Source organism: Sciurus carolinensis, chromosome 7 (genome assembly GCF_902686445.1).
Source record: "Sciurus carolinensis chromosome 7, mSciCar1.2, whole genome shotgun sequence".
In the NCBI taxonomy this organism is placed as follows: Eukaryota; Metazoa; Chordata; class Mammalia; order Rodentia; family Sciuridae; genus Sciurus; species Sciurus carolinensis.
This window is the reverse complement of record NC_062219.1, coordinates 713,891-740,212: the sequence shown is the minus strand read 5'-3', so window position 1 is coordinate 740,212 and position 26,322 is coordinate 713,891. Positions and strand designations below refer to the sequence as shown.

The 26,322-nt window shown below is 50.9% G+C and overlaps 1 protein-coding gene across 21 annotated transcripts in view; it reads right to left on the bottom strand.

Annotated features, from left to right (window-relative positions):
- The window catches only part of Wdr27 (WD repeat domain 27), a 170,497-nt gene that overhangs the window by 143,674 nt on the left and 501 nt on the right, over positions 1-26,322 (bottom strand). For 20 of the 21 annotated variants that reach the window (XR_007109389.1, XR_007109391.1, XR_007109390.1 and 17 more), the window contains exons 1-6: positions 9,008-9,112; positions 8,708-8,900; positions 8,244-8,385; positions 5,233-5,357; positions 2,403-2,516; positions 1,100-1,151 (exon numbers count right to left, since the gene is read on the bottom strand). Coding sequence is in view for 14 of the 21 variants with exons in the window: in XM_047557519.1 (XP_047413475.1) it covers positions 1,100-1,151; positions 2,403-2,516; positions 5,233-5,357; positions 8,244-8,385; positions 8,708-8,900; positions 9,008-9,057 (676 nt within the window). In the remaining 7 variants the exon portion in view is untranslated. Of the gene's footprint in view, positions 1-1,099; positions 1,152-2,402; positions 2,517-5,232; positions 5,358-8,243; positions 8,386-8,707; positions 8,901-9,007; positions 9,113-26,322 lie in introns of those variants that run through there. The other variant, XM_047557521.1, reaches the window with a different exon arrangement.

Sequence of the window (26,322 nt, the reverse complement as noted above, 5' to 3'; positions counted from 1 at the left end):
TACAACCCTGTGGTTGGGGCTGTTCTCCCAATAGCCATTTTTGGGGGCATTGTGTGAGACAGTCAAGACGGCCAGCTTAATAAAGACTCTCAAATTTGAATTTATCAGTGGTGATCAGTTTGTTCTTAAGTTGTGCCCCATAACAAAGTACACAACTGTGTTCTTGACAGTCAAATAGTGACTCCACGTTATTAATTTCAAGAGAATAATTCCAACATATTTCCAAGAAATGTGCTTTATCCCTGAGATGGTAAGTATATTCAAGACATTGGGTCGCTCTATTCTGCACACAGAAAGACTGACCTCAGGGCACATGAAGAACCCTTGGGAACACAGGTGTGGCTCCACTAGGTCACCAGGTATCTTCATACTCTCTAGACAGCACTTTCAAGTTACTCATCCCAGGAAAGAGCTCTCTCATTCTAGTCTCCCCTTTCCCTTCCCAGTAAGACAGACATGCACACAAGGGGGCAAACCAAGCCCCGGAAAGCCATCCCAGGAGATGCTAGGATAGAGCAGGTGTGCACCAGGTAAGATGCAATCCCAGGCCCTCACACACAATGGCCCTCCCATAGGATGAGGAGACCAGACCCCAGACTGTTTCACGCTGCCTAACATATTGGCCTACACTGGAAGAATCATGTGTTGGTTTCATGGGTCACCAAAAGACAATTACCCTGAGTTCATGAGCTGTACAGATGCTCCCACACTAACCAAAGGGGTGGAGCAGGCCGCCCTCTGCTTAGCACACACTGGGTCAGTGGGGGTGGTACCTGATACAGTCCTCACATCCTGGGCCTTGTCTCTAGGAGACAGTGGAGAGCTCTCACTCCCTGCAATCAGGCATTGTATCTGAGAGCCAATGACTGTGCTGTTTTCAGAAACAGAGAAACTCAGACTTCAAGTGTGTATTTAAGTTAAAAACTTCAAGGACATTAACTGTGACGTGCATCTGTTCAATATGTGGATGAAGTAAGCAGCTATTTATACCTGAGGTTGGCAGACTGAATGCCACAGCTCTCTGTGGGATAATAAGCACACTGGCAGAACTGGGTACACACACAGCCTATTCAGCAAGTCAGAGGACTCTTGACCTTACCTGTTAAAACAGGTGAGCTGTACGTTAATGTTCCCATACGATGGTCCCAGACCTTTGGACAAACAGACGTGTCTTTAGGAAAGATAAAAATCCTGCCATAATTGCTAAACCCTGAACTAAATTCTACCCAATTACAAATTAATCTATGTGAACAATTATAAAGAATGAAATAAAAATATGCAAATAGATCTATAACCCAGTAAAGGATGTCAAAATCAAGACACCACTTCCAGAGATAACCGGCTGTGGGTTAGAGATGACTGAAGACACAGCCTACATGTGCATTCAACTGCCCTACTGTGGGGCACCAGGTAGAAAGCAGGAGCCCCTCATCAGGGCTGCATCTAATGGGCACCCTGTCCACTGAGCCTGTGATTGAGCACCATGCTGTGTGTCCACTGAGTCAGACCCTAAGCAGCCCCTGGGAGAGTGGGCAATGCAAAGGACAGAGAAGGAAAGGGGAGCTGGCCACTCCCCTTATCCCCAGTCCTTGGGAGAGATCTGGAGAGTGACCTTAGTTGTGAAGGAAAGGAAGTCACTCATAAATAGCAGAGGAATCCCCCCCGCCAGTGGCAGGCATGTGCCTTTCATGTAGCTGCCCCAGCTCAGAGGCATGAGGTAGCCCTCCACTGTGACCCAGACAGCCACTCAGAGAAGTGAGTAACCAAGTGTCAAAACCTCTCTGTTGAGTCCTCTGAATTCTCTTTGAAGCTGGAAAACAGTATGCATGGGGCCTTTGCAGCCCTGGAGTTGAGCAGTGTCCAGTGGCAGCTGGTCAGTGGCACAGCTAGGATGCCTGGCCCCACACCTGCACAGAGCAGGGAGAGTGGTGCCCTTTGGTGGTTCAACCAGGCTTCACCACATAGCGGTTCCAAAATGATGGAGGAAGGGACTTAATGACTCACTTTTCTGATAGATGGCCACAACCCTCAATTTTCCTTTCAAGGCAGCATATAAAGTCCTCCCTTGATTAGTAAGGTCACAGCAATGTCAGCTGACTTTGCCTAAGGGGACAAACTTGCATTTTCCTCTATTCCTTTTAAGCATGGATTAGTTCTCATTGAGTGCTCTGGTACTGAACACTGGGTCTTCTGCTCTTGGTCACCAGAAACACTGGATATAAATTAACACTTCAGCTCTCAAGGTCATGGGTCTGAGAGTCCTTGCAGCCAGTCACACTAGTGTGGGAATTCAAGAGGCCAAGGAGTCCTGCAGTTGGGAATCCCAACACGGCTCCTGAGCCCCGCAGCAAGGTGCCTGAGGCTTTGCCCAATATCAAAAAGTGGCCCAGGACCCACCCTACCTTAAAGCTCCTGTCTTCAGACACTGAAATGAGCATTTGTCCTTTCCAGGGACAAAATTCTGCAGCCGTCACTGGGCCCTGATGGCCCTCCAGTTCTATCAGCACAGATGAACTCTAGGAGAATTTGTGAAGAAAGATTTCTGATGGGATGTTCTGAATAAGTATCATCAAGAAGTCACACATATACCACAGAGAACAGACCCTGTTGAAATAATTCTACTTCATGTGTCCACCTTTCCAGATTTGCAACTAAGACTGTATAAACCTGGAAGTGAAGATCCCAAAGGCTGAGCCCCCGGGGGGCTCCAGCAGCCGTGGCACGTCATCAGGACTGCAGCAGACACAGTCGGGCACCAAGCCTGGTGCCCCACACAGCACAAGTCAGGAGACAGCACCTCCCGCATCCTTCCAGAGGCTGCTTGGCTGCCTAACGCCCCATGGCTCCTGAATGAGGTGGAGGGGTGCTCCGCCTTCCGAACTCCAGAGTCTTTCTCTGTTTTGTTTCTCTGTCTCTTCTGCCCTCCCTCCAACATATCCAAGCTCCTTCTATTCTCGCAGCATTTATTTTCTACCAGGGAGTTACGGAAACACAACACGCCAGCACGTGGACAGCTCCTCCTGAGTTCTCCCCTCAGCCAGGCAGCACCCTGGGGCTAGTGCCACAAGCTCACGTTCTGTGATGACCTAAGAAAGAGGCTAGGAGAGCACCAGAAACCCTGAAAGCCCCAGCCACTTCCCACCATGTGTCTCTGTGGGGTCCGAGCACCTGGGTAGAGAACTCTCCCCACTTTACAGCACTCAATCTAGGCAAGAGAAACAGCCCTGATATTCAGAACACATATACGTGTCCATATATATATATATATATATATATATATATAGAGAGAGAGAGAGAGAGAGAGAGAGAGAGAGAGACTTAACTTACAGACACTGAACTCTAAAAACTTTCCTCAAAAATCCAACATACAACATGATAAGCAGAATTTGGAACATGAAGCACATCATGCCAATCGCCTTCAGATGGTCAAGGACAGTAGGTGAGGTTATAATGAGTGGGGATGAGGGCAGCTGGAGGCTGTTTTGAAACACACACCTTTTGTTTTGGGGGGTTTTTGTTTTGTTTTGTTTGGGTACTGGGGATTGAACTCAGGGGCACTTGACCACTAAGCAACATGCCCAGACCTGTTTTGTGTTTTATTTAGAGACAGGGTCTCACTGAGTTTCTTAGCACCTCACTTTTGCTCAGGCTGAATTTAAACTCATGATCCTCCTGTCTCAGCCTCCCCAGCCATTGGAATCACAGGCATGTGGCACTGAGCCCGGCTAGGAAGCACACACTTCTACTCCAGTTTCACTTGTCTATGAGCAACATTATATCCTGAAAAGTATTGTAAGTCATTCCTTTAATGGGTTATGATTGCATTTCATCATTAATAGTATCTTTACCAAAAAGTGCTCACCTGGAACCTTTCAAGGCAAGCCCTGCTATGGGCAACTGCTTCCTTGCCAGAGCACCTGAGCCCGTCATGGACTGGTTCAGGCACTGGGCAGCATCTACTCCTGCTCGCTAAGCTGTGCTTGCTGGTGAAAACCCTGCAGGTCACCTGCCTGCTGCTGAGGAAGCCCCGGACCACCAGGGACTGGAGCACCTCTGGAGCGAACTGCTGCCAGCTCTGGTTCACATGGACCTTCAGGTGTGTGGCTGGGCCTCAGCCCAGACTTCACACTTCTCTCAGGGCACTTGGCCCTCCATCAGGTGCTAACAATCCTAAGTATCTCCCCATTCGTTCTGGTTTTGCTTTTCCTGGTATAAGATTGGTTCTCCTACATCGTGGAGTGGCCCAATGCTGACCCACAACCACACAGGTTTGCACATTTAAATACTTGGGGCCAGAACATGGCTCATGAAGGGGCACTCTCAACTGCTGACAGAAACACCTGAAGCCTCTGCCAGCTCACAGGATGCACTGCCTCCTGGGTCTCTGACCCATGTAAGGAGGCTAACTTCACTTAGTGTGAGCATCAGTTTCACATCAGCCCCAATCGTCTGGAGACAGAAATGTCTTCACTGTGTCCCCCAGTGCCAGCGCACACTGGGCATGATAATCATTTGCCATTTCTCACCTGATACCTTCCTACCCCACATGTTTTAAGGCAGATGGGGCAAGCATCAAACCACACTGTTACCTGTGTCAATCCAGCAAACAGACAGCAAGATGGGATGCTTGGCTTGGGGGAATGTCAGTCTGCATCTTGAGTACAACATGCACCCAAAGGGAACAGAGTGCCCTCCTTCACACTCCCCACGTCCCTCCCAAGCCCACTCAGCAGTGTTCACAGGGACCAAGCATCAGCTCCAGATGAACACTGTGTCCATGACTGACAACCTAGAAGGCGGCTGTGTTACTTCAACCAGGCCCAACTAGGCAGTAAGTGAGCAGTCCACACTTTGGTGGACACAGGCTCTGGCAAGGACATGGATGTGGCACGCTGTGCCACAAGGGCTGGGAAAAGGCACGAGTAGCAGCAGGCTGAAGATGTGCAGGTTCTGCAAAAACACTTGCTCAGGTCATCCCTGACTCCAGTTTTCACGAGAAGTTCTCATGACTTATCCCAACAGTGCTTTTTTATTCCAGCAGTTTTCCAATCTCTAGATAAAGCTGTGCTTTCACTCATTTTCCCTAACACCTTTATAAAAATACACTAAACTAAAACTACCATTTCAAAAGGAAGAGCAGAAATTAAAAAAAATAAAAAGGGCAGGGCCTCAGCACCTGAGCGGCCCCACCATCTCTGCACCTCCCAGGGTCCACAGCCAGCCAGATCTTACCTCCACGTCCAGCACCAACACTCTGCTGCCAGCACATGCTGCAACAACACGGTCATCGGGACTGAATCTTAAATACAGCACTTTTTCCAAAAGGGTACCCATGACTGTCCTTCGAGGAACCAGCCCTGGAGAAAGTATCAGGCATGAGTTCAGCAAACAGCACAGCTTGGAAAATACAGAAGAACAGCAGTGCCATTCCCCAAGTCCAACACAACCCAGTCGACCTCAGATTCAGACCCAGAGGCTGGCACTGCGCTCCCCAGGTCTAGGCACAAGCCCACTCGACATCAGATTCAAAAGTCCTGGGAACTCTGCTCTCCATCCCCATGTGCCCACGTCTCTACTGTGACATCACCTGGGGAATTACAACACCTTTGGGATGGTTTTGGTTCTTTCAAAGTATCTAAATAATTAAGAGTCCCACCATGAGGATATCCCCAAGTCAGCCTGCAGGACCCAGGGTGACCATGATAAGCATGTGGAGTGAAGCTGGCCCATGAGTCCTGCCTCTTCACATGGCGTTGTGCCCAGTGGCCCACATGAGCAAGCAACCCTGGCACCTGTCCTGGAGCTGTGCCCACAGCCCGCATTGAGCAAGCAGAGAGCAAGCAACCCTGGCATCTGTCCTGGAGCTGTGCCCGCAGCCCGCATGAGCAAGCAGAGAGCAAGCAACCCTGGCATCTGTCCTGGAGCTGTGCCCGCAGCCCACATGAGCAAGCAGAGAGTAAGCAATCCTGGCATCTGTCCTGAGGCTGCAGGCTACAGCATGGTGGTGTCACCAGCCCACCAAGACACTTCACAGGGACACATGTGTCACTCCAAGTGTGGCTGTGGCCAGGTCACTCCTCTAGACTCACTTGCGGGCTCCTTTACAAGCACCTTACCATGCCAGCCTCTTTCCAGAAACTGGGGATACAGTCATCAACTGGACAACTCAGTCAGGTGAGGAGGAGGCACAGCAAATACCAAGAGAAACATCCACGGAGCCTATCAGAAGGAACAGTGTGCTATGAGAAGGCCAAGCAGGGAAGGCGACTGGGTGCCAGGCAGCCAGAAGAGGTCGTCCAAGACGAAGGAGACAGGCAGGACGGCAGTGGCTCCAGCTGAGGTGGAGCCAGGGGGAGGACATGAGGCGGGCTGGTCTGCACTGCTTCTCCAGCTGGGTGGGGTTGCAGTTTGTGGGCTCAAACTCTGCAAGAGGCAGGGGCCCTGGAGGACTCTGGGCAGAGGCACCACATAAACAGACTGACTCAAAGGATGCTCTGGCTACTGGGCTGGGAACAAAATGCCAGAATGGGCCTGCGCAGGGCAGAGAGGGACACTGTGGGAGGCTGACGCAGGGTCCAGATGAGAGGTTTGGGGATGAGGCCTAGATGCAGCTGTGGTTTGGGAGGAGTCCCCAGGGGGTGGATGTGGTTTGAAGGTAGAACAGACAAACTTAGTGATAGAATGGATATGGAGAGCGAGGCAAGGACACCTGAAGGTTCTGACCTGCGCACTGGAGGGAGGGACCTGGGAGACCCCAGATGGGAAGGCAGAGGGGAGAAGGTTCTGGGAGAGAATGCAGGTCCATGCGGGCAGTCTGTGGTATCTTAGACATCAGAGGAAGGTCCAGAAGGGGTTACCAGAGAGGCTGAGCCAGGAGAGTGGCCCGGCCAGGAGCAAAGGGTGCCATCGGCACACGAACGCTGTGAAGAGCCAGCGGCCTGGCTCAAATCACTGAGGCAGGGACTTTTGGTGAGAAAGAGGAAAAGCCTGCTCTCCAGCACTTGGGGCTGGAAAATGAGGAGCCAGCCTGGAGGCTGCAGACGAGTGGCCCCAGGCTCAGAGGACTGAGCTGACCAGAACCAGCGGCCGGCACCTACAATTCCCCAAGTCCAACACAACCCAGTCGACCTCAGATTCAGACCCAGAGGCTGGCACTGCGCTCCCCAGGTCTAAGCACAAGCCCACTCGACATCAGATTCAAAAGTCCTGGGAACTCTGCTCTCCAACCCCATGTGCCCACGAACAAACATGGCTCTGTGCCAGTTCCTGCAAAAGCCTCCAGGGTCACACCAGTGTCTTTAGGGGTGAGGGACACTGTGCCAGGTTCAGGGGCAGTCTGTCTTCACCACATTGTACCCAGAGCACCAAGGCAGACACCTGCACACATGGCTACGTCCTCAGGGCGAGGGTTCTGCTTGCTGTCCTGGGAGCACATCACATGGGAGTGAAAGGTGTGTGAGCCTCGATGAGCAGCCCAAAAAGACACTCAAGAGCACTGCCTCTTCTGACTGGGAGGGCCGACTCTCCACAAAGATCTCTGGGAGAGGCACCACCAGGCTCCGTCCTACACACCCCAGTGTGTGCGTATGTCTGTGCTTGCTCGGGGTAGCCCAACCAACTCAAATTCCTCCGTGTGGTCCCCACCTACCTTGTCAGACTCAGCTGGCAAATTCCTCTAACAGTGCCGTGCACCTCACAAGCACCTTCTCAGTTCTCCAACATCCAGGCCCTGCACACCCAGAGCCTCTGTGTGCCCAGACCCCTCTGCTTCAGATGCCAATCCCATCCTCAACCCTATCCCCAGCTCCAGTGTCACAGCCTGAGGGCCACACAACAGGAAAGCTTCCGTGCTGCCTTCTCTGCCACCCACACTTGGTTCACAATGACTCGCTTGCCCATGGAGGTGCCATCTCACACTATGAGTGGTAAACACACCACGGTTGACACACCCTGCCCCTGCACCCTATCTTCAGCTCAGAGACACCTGTGTGAGAGAGGGACCCTGCACCTTCCCATACGTCTTCAGACTGTCACAAAATTCAGCGTTTAAAAGAGAAAGCAAGGAAGAAATCTCAGAGCCATGTACCAGGGTGGTATGCACCAAGTGGGTCAGTCCAGGACCAGGTGTATCTAAACTGTTTCCATCACGGTGAGGAGCCAGGTGCCCAAGCCCCTGGCATTGGCAAGTATGTTTAAGGGTGACTTTTCCTTCTGAACATGTTTAAGATGTGCTTTCCGTTTACCTTTAAGAGTATTCCCTCTGCATTCATCCAAGTTCCATATCCTAAGATGATCCTGTGATGCAGAACAGAGTAGAGGTGGATTCTCTTTATTTCCAAAAGCCATAGCAGTGATTGCCTGAAGGTGTCCTTGTAAGATTAGAAGCTGAGAAAATTAAAAATCAAAACATCACAAATTACATGTAACACCTAAAAAATAAAAGAGCAAAACAACATAATTTCAAACCTAAGAAAGTAAATAGATGTGTTTTTCAAATGTGTTCATTTCATGTACTTATTTTGAATGCATTCATTAAAATTCCTGCTCATGTACATGGCATTATTCTCTCAAGTTAACCATATTGCTTTAATCAATAGCTGCTGAATGCACAGAGGACAAGTTGCCCAAACAGCATCAAAGAAATGGGGTGGGGGGCAGGCCTTGATGACCTTAGACTTAGGGAAAAACACCTGCCCTGTTTGACCACCTGGTGATAAGGGTCCCTGATGCTCCACAGGCAAAGCTGGTTCCCATCCAGGGGGAAGGCACAGTATAGTGGGCCGCAGGCCAGCTGCACATGAGACACCACCTCCCTCGACTCAGCCACGTACTTCTCTGTAACTACAGCATTCTCGTGGCTACCAGGGCAGGAAACCTCCTGGGCCGTTTCCATCTTTGATCTAAAAACACAAAGCACAGGAAAGATGACTGCAGGTCTGATATGTAACACAAACAAGAGTCTCCTGTCCATAATTGTTAACAATGACTACTCACACTACTGACCCACCTCCACTCCAGGAAGGAAATCACTGAGGGAGCTGGAATCTCCACCACCATGGTGCCCACTCCTCCATGGGCTTTCCAATCGAGCAGGCCTGTACTGGGCCCCACACTTCCCACCTCCTCAGTCTGCTTCCAGGACCCGGAAGTGAGGGCAGCTGCCTCACAGAGCTAGGGACAAAACAAGGCCCGAGCGACTGCATAGAGCCTTCAAAACACCAGTGACTAAACCAGCAATTACCAGTTACCTTCCAACTGCCCACAGCAAATGAGCTGGTGGTAAGCTGCATGTAAACCCAGGTCTCCTAGGCTATCCTAGACATTAGAGGACTTCACAATGCTTTGCCATCAACATAAGTTAGCAAGTGCAGTCAGTGAGACACCAGCCATGATGTGCAGAGTGAAAATTGATAAAACAATGTTTCAGATTTTCTCCCACTCCATAGCTCTGTAAACATAACCACCACAGACACCCGCGGGGCCAGCCTGGAGGCCCCTAGTCCTGCTCTTCCCCAAGCTCACTGAGGAACAGCCAGCGGTCTTGCCCATAGACTTCCAGGTCATCCTGCTGGCCCTATTGGCCAGCTGTCGTGCTGCCTGTGTGGAACCAAAGCGTGACAGGGTTCATTCAGATTGGAGAAATCTGGGCAGGGCCCAAGAACAAAGTAGCAGTTACAACAAAGGAGCAGGAAGTGGCCACTGGACCAGAAGGGATTGTGTCCCAGTGAAAGACAGGGACGAGGCGCTGATGAGTGCAGAACCTGCACGTCAGCAAGCAGGTCCCCCAGAAGGGCTCCCCTTAAACTCGGTTGACCCTAGACAGCTACCAGAGGTTGCTGAACAAGACAAGAGAACAGTACAGCTGCCACCGAGGAAAATCCGCACACTGGCCAGGCAGCTCCCGACAGCCCACGCACATTTCAGTGAGAATGTGCCCACCTAAGTCCGAATTCTGCTGAGACAGCTGTGAGAATGTCCCTGCGAGGAAATCCCACACTGCCCTTCCTTCTTCAGTCAGACACACTGACTGGGCTGATCCCCTGAAATCCACGTGGCCCTGAGACTAGGTCCTAGTGCACCTGTGGCCAAGGTGACCCTAGGCAGGCCCTGCCTCTCCTGTCTATCTGTCCCAGGCTCCTCTCCCTGCTCCTCTGGCTCCGCGCTGCCCCACTGTGCTCCTGCCCCCTCTCCCCCTCCCTGTCCCTCCCAGGCCTGAGCTGCCCGGCCCCTCACCATGTCTTCACAGCACTCCTGCAACCTGCACTCCAGGACAGCACAGAGCACGGTCACCCCTGCCGCACCACCCACCAAGCAGCCATGGCCACCTCCTCTGTGCAGCTGGACCTCACCGGTTAACAGGTTCCCCCTGTTGAGGAGGGACACCACGGACCCTGCAGATCATCTCCTGGAAAACAGTCAAAACGATCGATAAGCAACTTCAGAAAGAGACTGGGTTAGAAATGCTTGTCTTAGAATCGAGGCCCAGTTATCAGAGAAATGTGGAGTGAAGGTGACACAGTCTCAGAACAGAATTAGAGACAGTGTCCTCCATGACCTCACTATAAGAGATGCCCTGTTATGATACGTGAAAGGCAATTTCTAATTTCTATAATACTTCTCAGTATTTGAAGAAAAAATAAAAACATGTTGAATATTTTAAAGCACATTTGTCACCAACTCACAATTCTGGTTTTACTTATTTTACATTTGCCAAGATACAGTGAGTGTCATATAAAAACATCTGAAACACCCCAAATGTCCATCAGCAATGAAATGCGCAACAAGCCGTGTTCACAGAGGGCACTCTGCGAGCTTAAGCAGTGTGGTGCAGGTCACCTGGGATGAGGAAAGCCAGACACACAGACTGCTATGGCCAGGCGCTGGCAAGTCGACCTGGACAGTGGCTGTCTGAGAGGAAGCAGGGTTCTGGGGCTGGCAGGTGTGCTCCTGGACCAGAGGCTGACCCACCATTCCCTCTGTGCCCCTCCGCTGAGCCAGTGGAGCCCGAGTCCCAGGGGGCAAAGCCCACTGCCCTCCACTGGCTTGCAGCCTATGTAGTGCACACTGGCACCTGGGACACCGTCTCACCATCTGGGCTCAATGGCCCAGAGGCACTGTCCCCTGACTACAGGAGGCCAGTACTGTCCCTTCAGGCTGCCTCATTCCTTGGCCAGTTCTTGCTCCTCTGTCCCTCTGGTTAGACTATGCAATTTGGCTGCCTCATACCCAGCTCTGGTAAGGACAGAGCACCCACCTTCCCACTATCGTCTCTGGTGGTACCTAACAGGTGACAGGCACGCCACACTTACCTGCTGACCAAATGGATCTACAGTGCCCTCTAAAGGAGGTGATGTATATACACAGTCCTGGCCATTACGTGCTCACAAGCACAAAGCCTGAGCAGCGAGGGGCACCGAGAACCCCGCATGCCAGCAGGGTCTACCCTTGTTCAGTGCTGCTCTCCCTGGATGAGCACTGGTTAATATCAGCATGGAGATGAGGAAGTTGTTCTCCCCAACCTGTCCTGAGAACCACGGAGACCACAGCTGTGTGCTAAGCTGAGTCCTGGCGCTGTCTGCAGCTGCTTGGGAACCCGTGTATCCCAGCAGGGCCTGACCACAGAGACAAGGGAAACCACAGGGCCTCTGATGAGACCAAAAGGACCCTAGAAAATAACATCAAATCTGCACTGACGCTCTAAGTGCAACACTGCAAGCTAGAGAACAACATGAACTTGGAAAAACCTTGGAGCACGCAACAGCAAGGCCACCTCTCAGCAACTGAAATTCTTGATAAAGCACACCGAGAATGCTCTTATGTCATCTTTCCAAATAATATCCCCCCCGGAATAAGCTGTTTGCCAGACACTGGATCATAATCCCCTGGAGGGGCCAGGTGTGAGAGGCCTTGGCACCATTTGTGGTGGCAGGGGTCTTTCTGAGCACGTAACCTTGCTGTCGCGGTGTGTGGTCACTTTGTAAAGGAGCTAAAAAGGAGGTAGATTAAAAGGCACCCTTGATGCCCCACAGTAGGAATCCACCTCGTGTTGTCCCCTCTAAATAATCCAAGCCTGGCAAAAACAGCTCACTCTGCTCTGTGCCATGAACCCAGAAAGATGAAGGAGAAAGACCTGCATCACCATGGCCTCCGAAAGTACCTTGAGTCAGGGTGACAAGAAGTCAGCTTGGGTCCTTGTCTCAGAAATGGCCTGAAGGAACAGCTTTAAGATGTTCAATGGCATTTATAAGACTTAGAACATTTCCCTGGACTCTTTCAGTCTATTAAGGAAAATCATGCACCTAAAGACTAAGAATCCAGTATTACATTTTTCAAGTGTTTTCATGTAAAAAGATGCATCTGTCATAGCTCCTGAGAATACGGTGCTCGTGTCCACCCCTTCATGTCCCTCACCTCACCATCTCATCACGTGGGCGCCTGGGCTCCTTTATTCTCTCTTTCATGCAACACGTCTATGATGGTGACAGAATGGAGATCCCACCCAGGGTGGGAAGGAGGACTCCAAGCTCTCGGCCTGCAGCAGAGCCTCCAGTCCTTCAGAACTCAGAGCCAGTTGGGTACTGCCCCCTTGTGGTCCAGTGTGCACACACGTGTGAGCACGTGAAAGTGCTGGGGTGCATTGTGGCACATGCGTGCACATACATGTGAATGTGAGCACTGAGCACATGGGTGCCCGCACTGTGAAAGGGGATGTGTACATCTATTTATGGTCATGCACATGTCTCCCTCCAAAACAGGCAAAGAGGGTTTAAAATTTAAATGCTTATCTATGAAAATAAAGTTGTACACTTCATACTTTATGTACCCAACAATTTATCTATCCATTCTTCCCCAACACCACTCCAGAAAGGATCTAGGAGTCACAGAATTTAGCAAAGTGGGGCAAAGTACCTCTAAATAGCAATGACAAGAGAGCACCTTCTATCAGGGGGTGGAAACACCGACTGCCCTGGCTTGACACTTAAATGCTGAGTACAGCATCAAATGGTCACACCGTGCCCCAGTACTATGTATGCAAGACTAATTAATGTTCAAAGACATGAGAATATAGGACTGACGTTCATGTTTTCGTGGAAATAAGAGGCTAAAGAGGCACTATTTTTAAACCATTTCTTATGAGTTGATCTCAAAGGTGAGCCATGAGTTTGGAATGACCAAGCAAATAATCTCTCCTGGTCTCAGGGTCCTTCCACAAAATCTGCTGAGGCTCTTAGGAAGCTTACAGCACTGGTATGTCTGAGTCAGTCCTGAAAATTCTATTGTCAGTAGGAAAACACAAGCCTGTTTATTGAAAACCGAAAAAAGAGGAACTTTTAAAAATTGAGATGTAAACAAAAAGCAATGTGCTGGGAGACAGAGGGATGGTCTGCTGCCATGGGGCAGCTGGGGTCGGGAGTGAGCCAGCCTGAGCTTTGGTGTTGGATGGGAGTGCACACAGCAGCCTCTGAGAGCCAGTTTCAACGTGAGCTTTGAAACTGAAGATGGGTCGGATCTATGCCCTCCACTCTGGAGGCTGGAATCCATACAGACGTGCTGCATCACCGCAACGCATCTCTGTGAATGGCACCTAACACTGCTCAGGTCCTAACGTAGGGAAAAATGAACAAACTTCTCTTCATACCACACAGATCCAGGTTTAGGGGGTCCTCCTTTCACAAAATTTTGTGAGGAGGAGTCACTTAAAGATTATAGTCATAAATGAAGAATTGGAATGGACGTTGGCAGGGTTCCCACAATGAAGGGCCAGGGAGCCAACGTCTGCTAGTTGAAGATCAGGGTCAGGTCCAGCCAAGGTCGCCAAGGGCAGTGAGGTTTAGGGAGAGGGAAGGAGCATAGGGCAGGAATGTGGGAGACCCAAAACAAGGTCAGAAAGAAAGCGACGTTTTAATGGAATGCTCTGATTTTTTTTTTTTAATTAAGATTCACGATTGCTTCCGTAATTTATTCAAACTGACAGAATCAAACACTCGAGTTTATAAATCAAGTCACAGTCGGTCTGCTCAATGGGAGCAAGCCCCAGTGACACCGTAACCAGGAACATCACAGGACAGCATGCAGGGCAGCACTGTGCGCACCTCCAGTGACCAGCCTGCCCTGCGCAGGGGACACCAGGCAGGGCGCTGTGGGCAGGCTGTCAGCACCTCCTCTTGCCTGCAGACTTCCCTCCCCACAGCTGAGACCTCGACCACATCCCTTTGACTGATTTGTCTCTTTTATTAGATATGTGACTTAAGTCAGAACTTGAATGTACAATCCATGCAAATATTCTCCCTCCATTTCACCTGGTCCCTGTGCAGGGCCTGCACCCAGCGAGCCTGGCTCTGCGCCTCTCCTGGGAGAAGGTTCTCCTGCCTGGGGCCCGTCTGGAGTGGGGTATCCTCCGTGGGTGACCCTGCTCTTCCTCCAGAGCGTACCCTGCAACTCGAAACCACAGAGGTCCTCCCCCCACAGAGGCCCACTCATCCCCTCAGCAACCCCGCTGCCTCTCCCCACTGGGATTCCAACAGACGCCTAGGCACCGCCTTCCTAGAGAACTGCAGAACGGCAGTCTCCCTAATGTGAGGCACAGACAGGTGGGTGGCCCCAAGGGAGTCCATGCTGCTGCTGTCTGCCACACCAGACTCCACGTTCACCCCTACCTGAGCATGGGGGAGGAGGCAGGCAGAAGAAAGCCAGGCAATGGAGAATTCTCCCAGGCTCCACACAGAGGAAAGGCCCACAGCACCCTCATCCACATTTGGCCTGGCACTAACAATCAAGGCTGTCCCCTCTGCAGGCCAAGAGGAGGGCTGCCCTCCCAAGATTCTCACCAGGGTCTCAGCCAAAGCCAGATGTCCTGATGGGCATCTCCCTGATCACCAGCAATGTTGAACATTTTTTCATATATTTGTTGGCCATTTGTATTCCTTCTTTTGAGAAATGTCTGTTTCGTTTTAGGTTTTCTTGCCCATTTATTAAATGAATTATTTGGGGGCATGTTTGGTGTTTTTCCTCACTCCACTTAGAATGCTATCATCAAGAATACAAATAATAATAAATGCTGGAGAGAATGTGGGGAAAAGGTACACTCACGCATTGTTGATGGCACTGCAAATTAGCACAACCACCCTGGAAAGCGGAACAGAGATTCCTCAAAGACTAGGAATAGAACCACCATAGCACCCAGAAAACTCCTCTCCTTGGTGTTCAACCTAAAGAATTAAAATCAGCTATCCCACTCCTCAGTATATATCCAAAGGAGTTAAAATCAGCATACTATAGTGACAAAGGTACATCAATGTTTATAGCAGCTTAATTCACAATAGCTAAGCTGCGCAGCCAAACTAGGTGCCCTTCAAAATGGATAAAGAAAATGTGGTACATATACAGTGGAGCACTACTCAGCCACAAATAAGAATGACCTTATGATATTTGCCAGTAAATAGATGGATCTGAAAACTATCATGCTAAGTGACATAAGCCAATTCCAGAAAACCAATGGTTAAATGTTTTCTCTGATATGTGGAAATTAACCCACAATGGGGGGAGGGGAGTAGAAGTTCAAAAGGGAAATGAAGGGAAAGGAAGGGGGATAGGAAAAGGAAAGACAGTGGAATGAATCTGAGATAACTTTCCTATGTTCATATATGAATATACCACAGTGAACCTCACCACCATGTACATCCACAAGAAATTAATTTAAAAAACATCTACGGGTAGATGGCAGAAAGATGTACAGAGAGGAGGGAGAAAGGAGTAGGGAGAGGGAAAAAGAAGGAGAGGGAAAGAGAAAGCAGGTCTGATCTAGAACAAGATATATTCCATGCTTCATTATGTCAAAATAGATTCTACTGTCATGTACAACTAAAAAGAACCAATAAAAAACTTAAAAATAAAAAAAATTTAAAGAATTAAAATCAGCATATTACTATATTGCTACACGAACATCAATGTTCATAGCAGCACAATTCACAATAGCCAAGTCATGGAACTAGCTCAGATACCCATCCATGAACGAATGGATAAAGCAAATGTGGTGCACATACACAATGGAGTTTTACTCAGCCATAAAGAATGTTATGGCATTTACTGGTAAATGTATGGAACTGGAGAAGATCATGCTAAGTGAAATGAAAGACAAGAGTCAAGTGTTTTCTCTAATATGTGGAAGCCAGACAGAAATAAAGAGAAAAAAGTGGGGCAGGGGGAATCCCATGAAAAGAGAAGGAAGGTCAGTTTAGGAGAGGAAGGGGCTGATGGGAGGAAGGAAGGAAAGTGGGGAGCCGCAGGACGGATCTGTCCATATACAAGCGTATCTCAGTGAATCACACCTCTACATATAGAGCACCAGTGTTAAACACAAGGACTAAGCAGAAAGACCGCCAGCAGAGTGGACGAAGGGAAGAAGAGGAGTGGGAGGAGGGAAAACAGCCGCACTGGGGACTGAAGTGGAGCAGAGTGTGTTGCAGCATTCATGAATACGTCAGAATGAACCCCACTATCACATACAGCTGGAATGCACTAATGAAGACACAAAGACAAAAAAGGCAACAAGAAGAAACAGATGTCCACCTCCCAACAGAACTTAGTATGTTGGGATAATAGAAGATTTCACTCTAATTAATGTGAAAAAACCTCAGCACAAGCAGGAAATCTAGAAAGCAGATTCTGAAGTGAGGAAGTCTCAGGCATGCATTTTAGTTCCCTGAGAGGCACCTGCACAAAGCCGCAGCCTGGAAGAAAGAATGCTCCAGAACCCCTCCGAAGGCTGCACTTCACAGCTGGCAGGAGGCATGCAGAGCCTGGGCTGACGGTCCTCTCCAAGCAGCCTTGTCGGCCCTGCACGGCCCCCACAGGTCAGAAAGGCAGGACTGGAGTATTGGGGTGCCAGTGCAACAGGCATATCAAGACCAGCGACCCCAACCCATGCACGCAGGTGGGAAAGAGCACAGCTGAGGCAGGTCTGAAGCTGAGCAGGGAGTGGCCACAGCAGCCATGCAACTCCCTGCCCACACACTGCCATACCCATTTACTGAGTACCTGCTGCACACGGCAGCTGCTGAGCAAACTGGCGCTGCCAGGGGAACAGGAGAGAAGCCACTGCAGCCAGTTCAGCCTGCTCTGCTCCTTTGTGGTATTCCAGACAAGGAAATCAACCAGCAGGCCAGCAGTCACAGGAAGAGGCCTTTCCAAAGGACCCTCCCTCTGTAAGACGGCCATCCCCATGCTAACACGAGCAGTCGGGGTGCAGTCGAGCTTACTGCCTGAAGAGCCCCCACCTACCCGCTCCCTGACTGACACCATCGAAAGAGAAGGCGTCACCCCTGCACCTCTGAGCAGCTCTGTGGCTCCGTGAGTGTCACTCAGCTGCACTGTCAAGTGAACCACACTGGCTCCTCTAACTGCACTCTAGATCTGCCCAGTTGGCCAACATCAGAATTCAACTGCTTGCAAAGTCTAGTCACTTAACAAGAACTCGGCAGGAAAGAACTCAGGACAAAGGGGCTCGGCTTCAGGAGCAATTTGCAACAGTGTGCCCAAGGCAGAGGAGAAGTTGATTTAAGGTTCTTACCAGGTCAGCAGGGCACATGAGGGGTGCAGGTTGCTCAATCCTGATTGACACTTGCATAGGACCTGAGCTGCACTGTGGATCAGGTCCCATCTGCTTTGGCAGGTGGGTCAAGACCAACCCCGGAAGGGCTGCAGAGTTCAGTGTGTGCTCCTTCCAGAAACACAAGAGTGTGCACCACCCCATAATTTGCAAGTGCTCTCAGGTTCTGCTCTTGAATTTAGCCACTTGGGACCCTTAGCCCAGTTAGTCACTTGGGATCATTCTTGGATTCAGTTTTTCCTAAAGTTCATCCTCTGGTTTAATCAGTTTTTTCACTGCTGTGAATAAAAGATCTGACAAGAACAATTTTAAAGGAAAAGTTTATTAGGGCCTCAAAGTTTCAGAGGTCTCAGTCCATAAGCAACTGGTTCCATCTCTAGGGGCTTGTGGTGAGATAGGACATCATGGCCAAAGAGTATAGCAGAAGGAAGTGGCTCACATAATAATCAGGAAGCGGAGATTCACTCCACCTGTCAGGTACAAAATAAATACCCCAAAGTCAGGCCCCAGTGTCCACCTCCTCCAGCCACACCCCACCTGCCTTCAGTTAGCACTCAGGGGATTAATTCACTGATTAGGTCATCATAACCCAATCATTTCACCTCTGAATAGTCTTGCATTGCTTCACACATGAGATTTGGGGGGCACCTCACATCCAAACCATACAGTTTAGTTGAGGAGGTTGGTCCTGCACGTCCAAAAGTAGGAAGTGGCCAGTCAGGATCCTGGTGGAGCTGTCCAGATGGCCTCTCTGTCTGGGGCCCTGTTAGGTTGGGAGTACCACAGACTAGCAAAGCCCCTTGGTGAGTAGGTATGAATCTGCCTCCACATGAGGAGGCAGTCAAACCAGTCAAAAACAAGTTTCCTGGAAAATCACCAATTTTCTCAACCATCTCTGTAACTGTCTACCTAGTATGAATGTCCCATTTTCCAGAGGCGGCTTGCTACAGAAGAATGCACAAGCAAGCTTCAGCAGCTCTAAGCACAACAGGCCAAGTGCTCTCTCACCACGTGCATACAGCTGCACATAGCTGCAGCTCTGCTGGTGACAAGTTCTAGGACTCCTCTGAACAGAGCCCTGTAAAACTACCACCCTACACAGGTTTTCACTGGATGAAATCTGGGTAGGAGAGAGTGGATTCAGCAGGCAGGCCTTGCTCAAGTCATGCACACTACACAGGAAGGCCTGGTTACAGGCAGGAATATTCCACCTGAAACTGCCCTTGAGCTGTGCTATACCAGACAAGGCTGCTAGTTGGCTCACCATTACTGTAAAATACCTTAGAGAAGCCACTGAAGACCAGGAAAGATACTTTTGGCCCCAGTTCAGAGGTTCCATTCAGTCCATGCTCACTTGGGCCTACTGCATTGGTCCTCTGGCAGCACAGCACACCACTGTGGAGGCACTTGGTGGAAGAGGCCTGTTCACTTCATGGCAGCCAGAAAGCAGAGGGGACAAAGGGCTGGCGTCTCACCATCCCCCTTCAAGATCATGCCCCAGTGATTGAACTCTCTTCTCACTCCCTACCTTGGAGGCTCTACCTCCAGAAATTCTACCACCTCCCAATAGTGCTACAGGCTGGGGACCAAGCCTTCAACACATGGGCCCTGAGGACATTCAATATAAAAATGATAGCATTCTGCCCAGCCCTCAAAAGCTCATGTCCACCTCACAACACAAAATTGTTCATCCCATCCTCCAGGAGTCTCCAAAGTCTTAACTGTTCCACCATTGCTGAAAAGTCCAAGTTCAAAGAGTCCTTTGAGACTCAAGACAAACATTTCCATTCCAAAATGAAAGAATAGGAACCTAACAAGGAGGAATTAGTCCAAAGCAAGACCAGAACCCAGCAGGACAAACACTGAACCCTGCGTCTTCATGCTTGGCATCTGGGACACCCAGCAACACAATGTGCAGCCCCACCCCACAACCCCACAAGGCCCCTTTCAGCTTTCTTAGCAGATGCTCCACGTTCCTGGCATCTCTGCCTGACTGGGGTCTCCACTGAAGGCTCCACTCCACTCTCACAGCTTCCTGCATTGCAACAATGCAGGCTGCCCACAAGGATTCTGACCCTGCAAGGCACTGCCTGGCCTCCCAGGCTTCCATGGAAATTGTGGAAGCCTGTGTGACCTTGTAAAACTAGCACATGTGGACCCACCAAGGTCTGTCCCAGTGGGAGGAGTAGTGGGGCCCACCTCTGTGGCTACAGCAGCCCCTGAGTACCTTGATGGCTGTCACCATGGGAAAGAAATTCTAGGGAAACAATTCTTAGGCATCACTGAACAAGTTCTCATCTCCAAACAAAGTTTTTAAATGAGTTTACAATTTTATACCCTTGAACCTTCTATGGGTGTGATCTCCCCAATTCCTGAGATGTCCTCGAAGCATCTTATTATCCTGCTGCAAAGTATTTGGCTTCTTTTAATGGTGCTGATCTTTTCAACAAACATACCCACCTTGGTCTCAACTTTAAAAATACCCTTTCTCTGGCCAAACTGCAAGTTTTCAAATCTTCTGCTCTGCTTTAGCTCATTTCTCACTGTGAACTTGAAAAAGCAGCCAGTAATACCCACACCAGAGCCTGAACACTGTGCTGCCTTGAAATTTCCCCCAACGAATTTTTCTGTCACCTTACTCAGTCTCACATTAAGTCTCTGGGCACACAAACAAGTTCTTTGCCAAAATATGACACAATGGCCTCACCCATTCCCAATGGAGTCCTCATTCCCACAGGAAACCTCATCAGCAGTCTTACTCCCACAATCTATCAGCATTCTGGCTTCTGAGCTACCACCAGAACCATCTGCTAAGCTCTACTTGTAACGTTCTAAGAGTATTCTAACTAGCTTCTACAAACTTTTTCAAATTCTTCCTGCAAATGAGTTCCAAAGGCGTCTGACCCGTATGGTTTGGTAATTAATAGCGAAGACCCCCACCTCTCAGTACCCATTTCCTATGTTAGTCAGGATTCCACTGCTCTGACAAAATACCAGAGAAAAACAACCTAAAAGAAAGATTTATTTTGGCTAACAATGTCAGAGGTTTCACTTGGCTCCATCAACATGGGCCTCTGGCAAAGAGCACCCTGGTGGGGAGCAGGAGGCAGGACAGAGCTGATCACCTCATCACAGCTAGGAAGCAGCGTGGGGAGGATGGCACACCCAAGCGGAAGCCCTCGAGGACCCATTTCCTCCATCTCCTCAAAGAGTTTCCACCAACAATCAGCAGCCCCTTCATCTACTTCAGAGATCAAAGCCCTAATGGTCCAGCCCCTCCCAGAGGCCCCACATCTGAACACTGCTGCATTGGGAATCAGGTCTTCAACTTGTGACCTTTTGGGACATTTAAGATTCAAACTATAACAGGAAGCGTGCAGGCATACCTCAGCACAGAAAATCAACGTAGGCTCTGGGGTCACCTTATTCTAAATTCTTACCTTCCAAGTCAATGTGGACCTGTCACCGAACGCAAGAGTCTTCACTCATTCAACAGTCTTAAAGGTACGGTTTCAACAGACGTGTCTTTTTTGAGCACCTACTGAGTGCATGTCTTCATGCTAAGCACTAAGGGCATATAAACTAATGAAATACAGTGAATCTTCTCATAACAAAATGGGAGCAAAGGTTTCAGCCTCAAAGCAAATGAACTACATGGGGCAGATCATGGGATAGCATGTGACATGTAATATTCACTTAACATCCATTCCTTCACCTTCCTTTCTTCCCCCGTCTCTGGAGACTCAGTTTCTCAAATGCTGACCAGGGTATGAGGAAGTCCAAGTTAGCTTAAGCAGGAAACAATGGTCCTTGCTGGAAGAGGGTTCCATGTTGGCTCTCTTGCGTACCTCCTACTCTCCCCCTCAGATTCTAATTGGTTTCTGGGGCATTCTTGACTTTCAAAGCCTGTCTTCTGCTTTTCATCTTCTTGATTCTCAGTGGTGCATCCTGAGCAATTTACTCAGGAAAATTTCCCAGTTCACTAATGCCACCTTCAGCTTCATCCATTATGCTGTGTAGCCAAAACATCGTGGGGTCCCTGTGCTCTTGGATGTGATCTGGGTGTGTTGGATCTGATTCTGGAAGACCATTTGTCCTTTGCTTACACAGGAAATAGAAAGATCTTATAGGAGTCAGGCTGAAGTCAAATTCAAGATAAGCAAAACACCCATCTGACCAGGTGCTCTAGGAAAGTCCTCAGCCTGAACTGTTCAGAAGACGGGGCACAGATATTTGGGACAACAGAGACTCTACTGATGCATTCAATGGAGGACTAGATGAGATTACTAATTAAATTTAATCAGCATGTCTGAATGTCTTTGTCTGTTGCAACCATACCTTAGACAGGTAACTAGAAAGTGGGTAACTCAACACATGTGTGAGTCTGACCCAGGTACACTGCTCAGGGAAGTGAGGGCTTATAACCAGGATGTGAGAGAAGGATCAGCAGAATGTCTCAATTTCCCTGAGCCTGCTTCCTCTTCTGCAAAATGGAAATAAGAACACCTAGCTCCCAGGTGTCCTTGATCTGGCCTGTCCTGCTTTCCACTTGCTCCTACTCGAGCACTGGGGTAACGCACTTGAGCCTGAGCAACTTAGGGAGGCCCTGACTCAAAACAAAATAGAAAGGAGCCAGGATATAGCTCAGCGGTAGACTCGCCTGGCACACTCAAGACCAGGTTCGACCCAGTACCACAGAAAGGAAGGAAAGGGCTCGAGGGTGTTTGAGAACACAGCCCTCTCCACACACTGAACCTCCTTGACTGTGCCGCCTTCCAGATGGGCAAGTCAAGGCCTGTGAGCAAACTGCCCGGTCCAAGGACTGTCATCAAAGCATGGAAAGGGCTGGGACATCTGTGACGGCCTCCACTGCTCCTCCTGTGCTGGCCGTAGGACTCTTGGCTGACAGGTTCACTCAGAATATATCAGTGTGCTGCCTTCTAGGTTCTGGGGTTGCTGACGAGAAGTCTGGGGAAGACATTATGGGGAAATTTTGACAGCTCCCTCCCTCTCAGCCCCATAGGAGTTAATAATGTGCTCGTGTTACTCAGCTTTTTGTGACCAAAGTACCAGACAAGAACTCCACAGCGCAGGAAGAGTTTATTTTGGCTCACCATTCCAGAGGTTTAGTCTGTGGTCGGGCGACTCCACTGCTCTGGGCCCAAGGTGAAGTCTACCACCACAGCAGAAGGTCACGGTGGAGAGCCACCCTGCTTAGGGTGGCCCGGAAGCAGAGGGAGAAAGGGAAAGGGCCCCAGGGAGGATGCGCCCTTCCAGGGCACGAGTCCAGTGACCACCTCCTCCAGCCACACCCCACCTGCCCAGAGAACGAGTCCGCCCACCACACGAGGAGGGGCTGACTAGGCTGCCGCTCTCGTAATGGACGTGCTTCACCTCTGGACACTCCTGCCTGAGCACGGGAGCCTTGGTGGATGCCTCAGATCCAGACTGGAGAAGGCTCCATGGTGTCCAGGGAGCAGATCATCTTGTCACAGCATCATGGGAATGCAAGGCTGCCATCCTTCCCTCCAACCCTCCCAAGTGGACAGACAAAGGAACTGGATCCCTCGAGTATAGGCAGGACCAGGACTTTAAAGGTCAAGAAGTTCTTGGAGATTTTCAGACTCGAAATAAAAAGGCCATTGAAGTGTCCTACAGATCTAAATTTCTTAACAAGTTATGAGTCTCCAAAACCCACTGAAGTGTAATCTTCTGGAATTCCTTCTTATTATTAAAGGGGAAGAGATCCTGGAGGTCAGAAAGTGAGGCAACCACTGCAGGTGACACCCAGGCCTGGTGGACCGTTTCTTCTCCGACCTCAGGAGGAGCCACTGGGAGGGAATCTCAAACATCAGCCAGACGAGGCCTGGCTGCAGCTGGTGCTTCTCCATCCTAAGGGGGCTCGTGGTGTGCCTCAGAGTCCGCTCTGAGGTGGACTGGTGGTGCTTGGACTTGGCTTTTCCTCTTGCGTTCTTGCTTGTTAAGCTACAACCTCAGCTGGTGCTGCGCAGAGCAGTCGGCACAGCGAGGTGATGGCAGGGTGAGGTGGCCAGCGCCTCCTAAGAGGAGGCCCTCAAGTGCCATTACCAGGACCTGGGGGACACAGGCAGGGCAGCTCTGGGGAGGTGAAACTGGCCCACCATCTCTTCACGGGGACAGAGGTGGCCATGAAAGTCCTGCCAAGGGTGGAGCAGAACTTCGCCAGCACTACTCAAGCTGGACCTAATGGAGATGGGAGCACCCACACGTGATCCCACTGTCTCAACACTGAAACCACTGTGAACGTCGACCTCGTGACGGAGCATGCAGGTGGGGGACAGCTGAGGCACTCCCTCCTGGAGGCTGCTGGTGTGCAGGAGGAGGAGGCTGCTGGTGTGCAGGAGGAGGAGGCCCGCGGGCTGTTCAGGCAGGTCCTGCGTGTCCTGTACTCCTGCCAGGAGAAGGGAATCACACAGAGACCTGAAGTGGAGAACAGTCTGGTGGACACTACAGGAGACGTCAAACTGCGACTTCAGCCAGGGTGGCAGGTGCACAGCTGGGCAGAAGCTGGGCAGGTTCTGGAGCACTCTCCAGTGCTGGGCCCAGAAATCTCCCAGCAGGAAGCCGAGGACAGCCCTGGGCGGACACCTGGAGCCTGGCTGTCGCTCTGTGCTTCACGGTCGTGGAGGGACTCCTATTTAAAAGGGCCGTCTGGAAGCTGAAGGAGAGGTCCTGTGTGCAAGGCATGACAGCCCCTCTCATGTTTCCACCGAAGGGTGAAGTCCTGTCACTCATACCAGTCATGGACCCCACGCAGAGGCCACAGTGGACCAAACCACAGGCCACCGTGGCTGAGCCAGGGTGAGGAACGTTCACCGACTCGTCCTGGAGAGCCCCTACCAACCACCCCAAAGAACGACAGTCGCTTCTGCCCTGCGTGACAACCCACAGGACACCTGGGTATCTCTGGCGAGTAGAGAATTTGATGTGGCAAAGGCTATGGACCTGACAGTCCAGCACCGCTGAAGACACTGCCCAGAGAAGGCAGGGACCCTGGAGGACAGGCACCTGCACAGCTGCCTTTGCGTATACTCTGGGTGCTCCTCAGGCACGGCCGCTCCATCACTGCTGTGGGAGGCACATGGGGTGTGTGTGATAGACTCCCAGTGCCCCCCTTTCATGGCAAGCTCAGGGACCTCCCTGTCCTCCCTCGACACACCCAGGTGTTGGCCTGCGCACTCAGGAAGCGCTGAGTGACGTGCTGCAGACAGGAGGAGATGGCATGCTGCAAACACCCTCACGCTGTCTGCCTTGCCAGCGGGGGCTGCCCATGGCACCTCGCCCCTCAGTGTTCCCTGAGGCAAAGGGAGGCGCCTTTCTCGAAGCCCTGGCGTCCTGCATGGTGCTGCTGAGGCTGCTAGTGCAGCCAGCCTGAGGCTCATGTGGGGCCTGGGCAGGGCCTCCGCAGCCAGCCCTTGAGAAGGCTGACCTCTCTGGGCTTCAGAGGGCCAGCGCCTGACTTCTGGGCCCTGGGGTCAGTGGCAGCTTCCCTCGACCAGAGGATGTAGGCGCCCTGAGCCCCTGAGTGTGCCAAGTGACCCTGGGCAGGTCTGCTTGTGAGGGCCTCACCCCCCTCTGCCCACTGCTCCTGGCTGCCGATCCCTCTGAGAACCTGTGGGGGTTCCTGCTGCACCGGGAGCCTCCCTCCCCTGGGAAGGCAGGGCCTCCTCCCTGCCCTGGAGCAGGACTGAGAGGTTCTTCACTGCCAGGATTTCCCGAGATGCTCAGCTCTGAGGAGGAGGCCCTGCCAAGCCAGGACCTTCATTCTGGCTCACTTCTGAGCCCCATCCCCAGGGAAGCCTTGTCCATTCAGAAGGAGGCTGGGATGCCCACAGAGCAAGGTGTCCAGTGGATGCCGGCTTGCTCTAAAACAAGTCACCATCCTGATTGACCTCATTTTCCTTTCTAAGACCAGGTCTGACAGGGGCCTGCAGCCTTGGGGACACTGAGGCGTCGAAGCTCTCTCCTCTCGGAGGAGCAGTCTGCTCCAAAGCTTCCCTCAATATCAGTTTCTTTTGTTGGCCTTTCTCCTGCTGGCCAGCATGGTTTGTGTTTCCAAATTCATACAGGAGACATCTGCAGAGACCACGCTGAGTCCACAGACAAGCTGTCGGTGAGCAAGAAGAAAGCAACAACTACCGCGGCTCAGCTCTGCAGCTGACCAGGCTCTGGAGACAAGGTGGCAGAGAAGAAGTGCACAGCTATTTTGGAACCACAACTGCTGGATCAGATGCCAATTCAGAACAGGAGGGACTGAGTGTGGGATCCACGTCCAGTGCAGATACAGGATCAGGGAGGGAATGTGGCCACTGAGAGTGAAATGTAAACCTAAGTGTAAAAAGGTGATGACGAGTCAAGCTCAGGTTCACCAAGGGTAACCACTGAGTACAGTCCAGGAATCCAGGGACTCAGGGTGACCACACAGCACAGCCCAGGACCCCAAGCGAACAAGGGTGGTCCCCGAGCAGGGCTGAAGACCCCCAAGGAAGCAAAGACGGCCTCAGGGCCCAGCTCAGGACCAGGGAGAAAAAGGGTGACACCCCAGGGCACAGCTCAGGACCCCAAGCGAACAAGGGTGGCCCCGGGCACAGGTCAGGGCCCTTCAGACCCAAGGTGATCGACCCCACGCTTTCCCGTTATGTTCCACCGTCGCCATAGCGAGCGGCAGGGTCCAG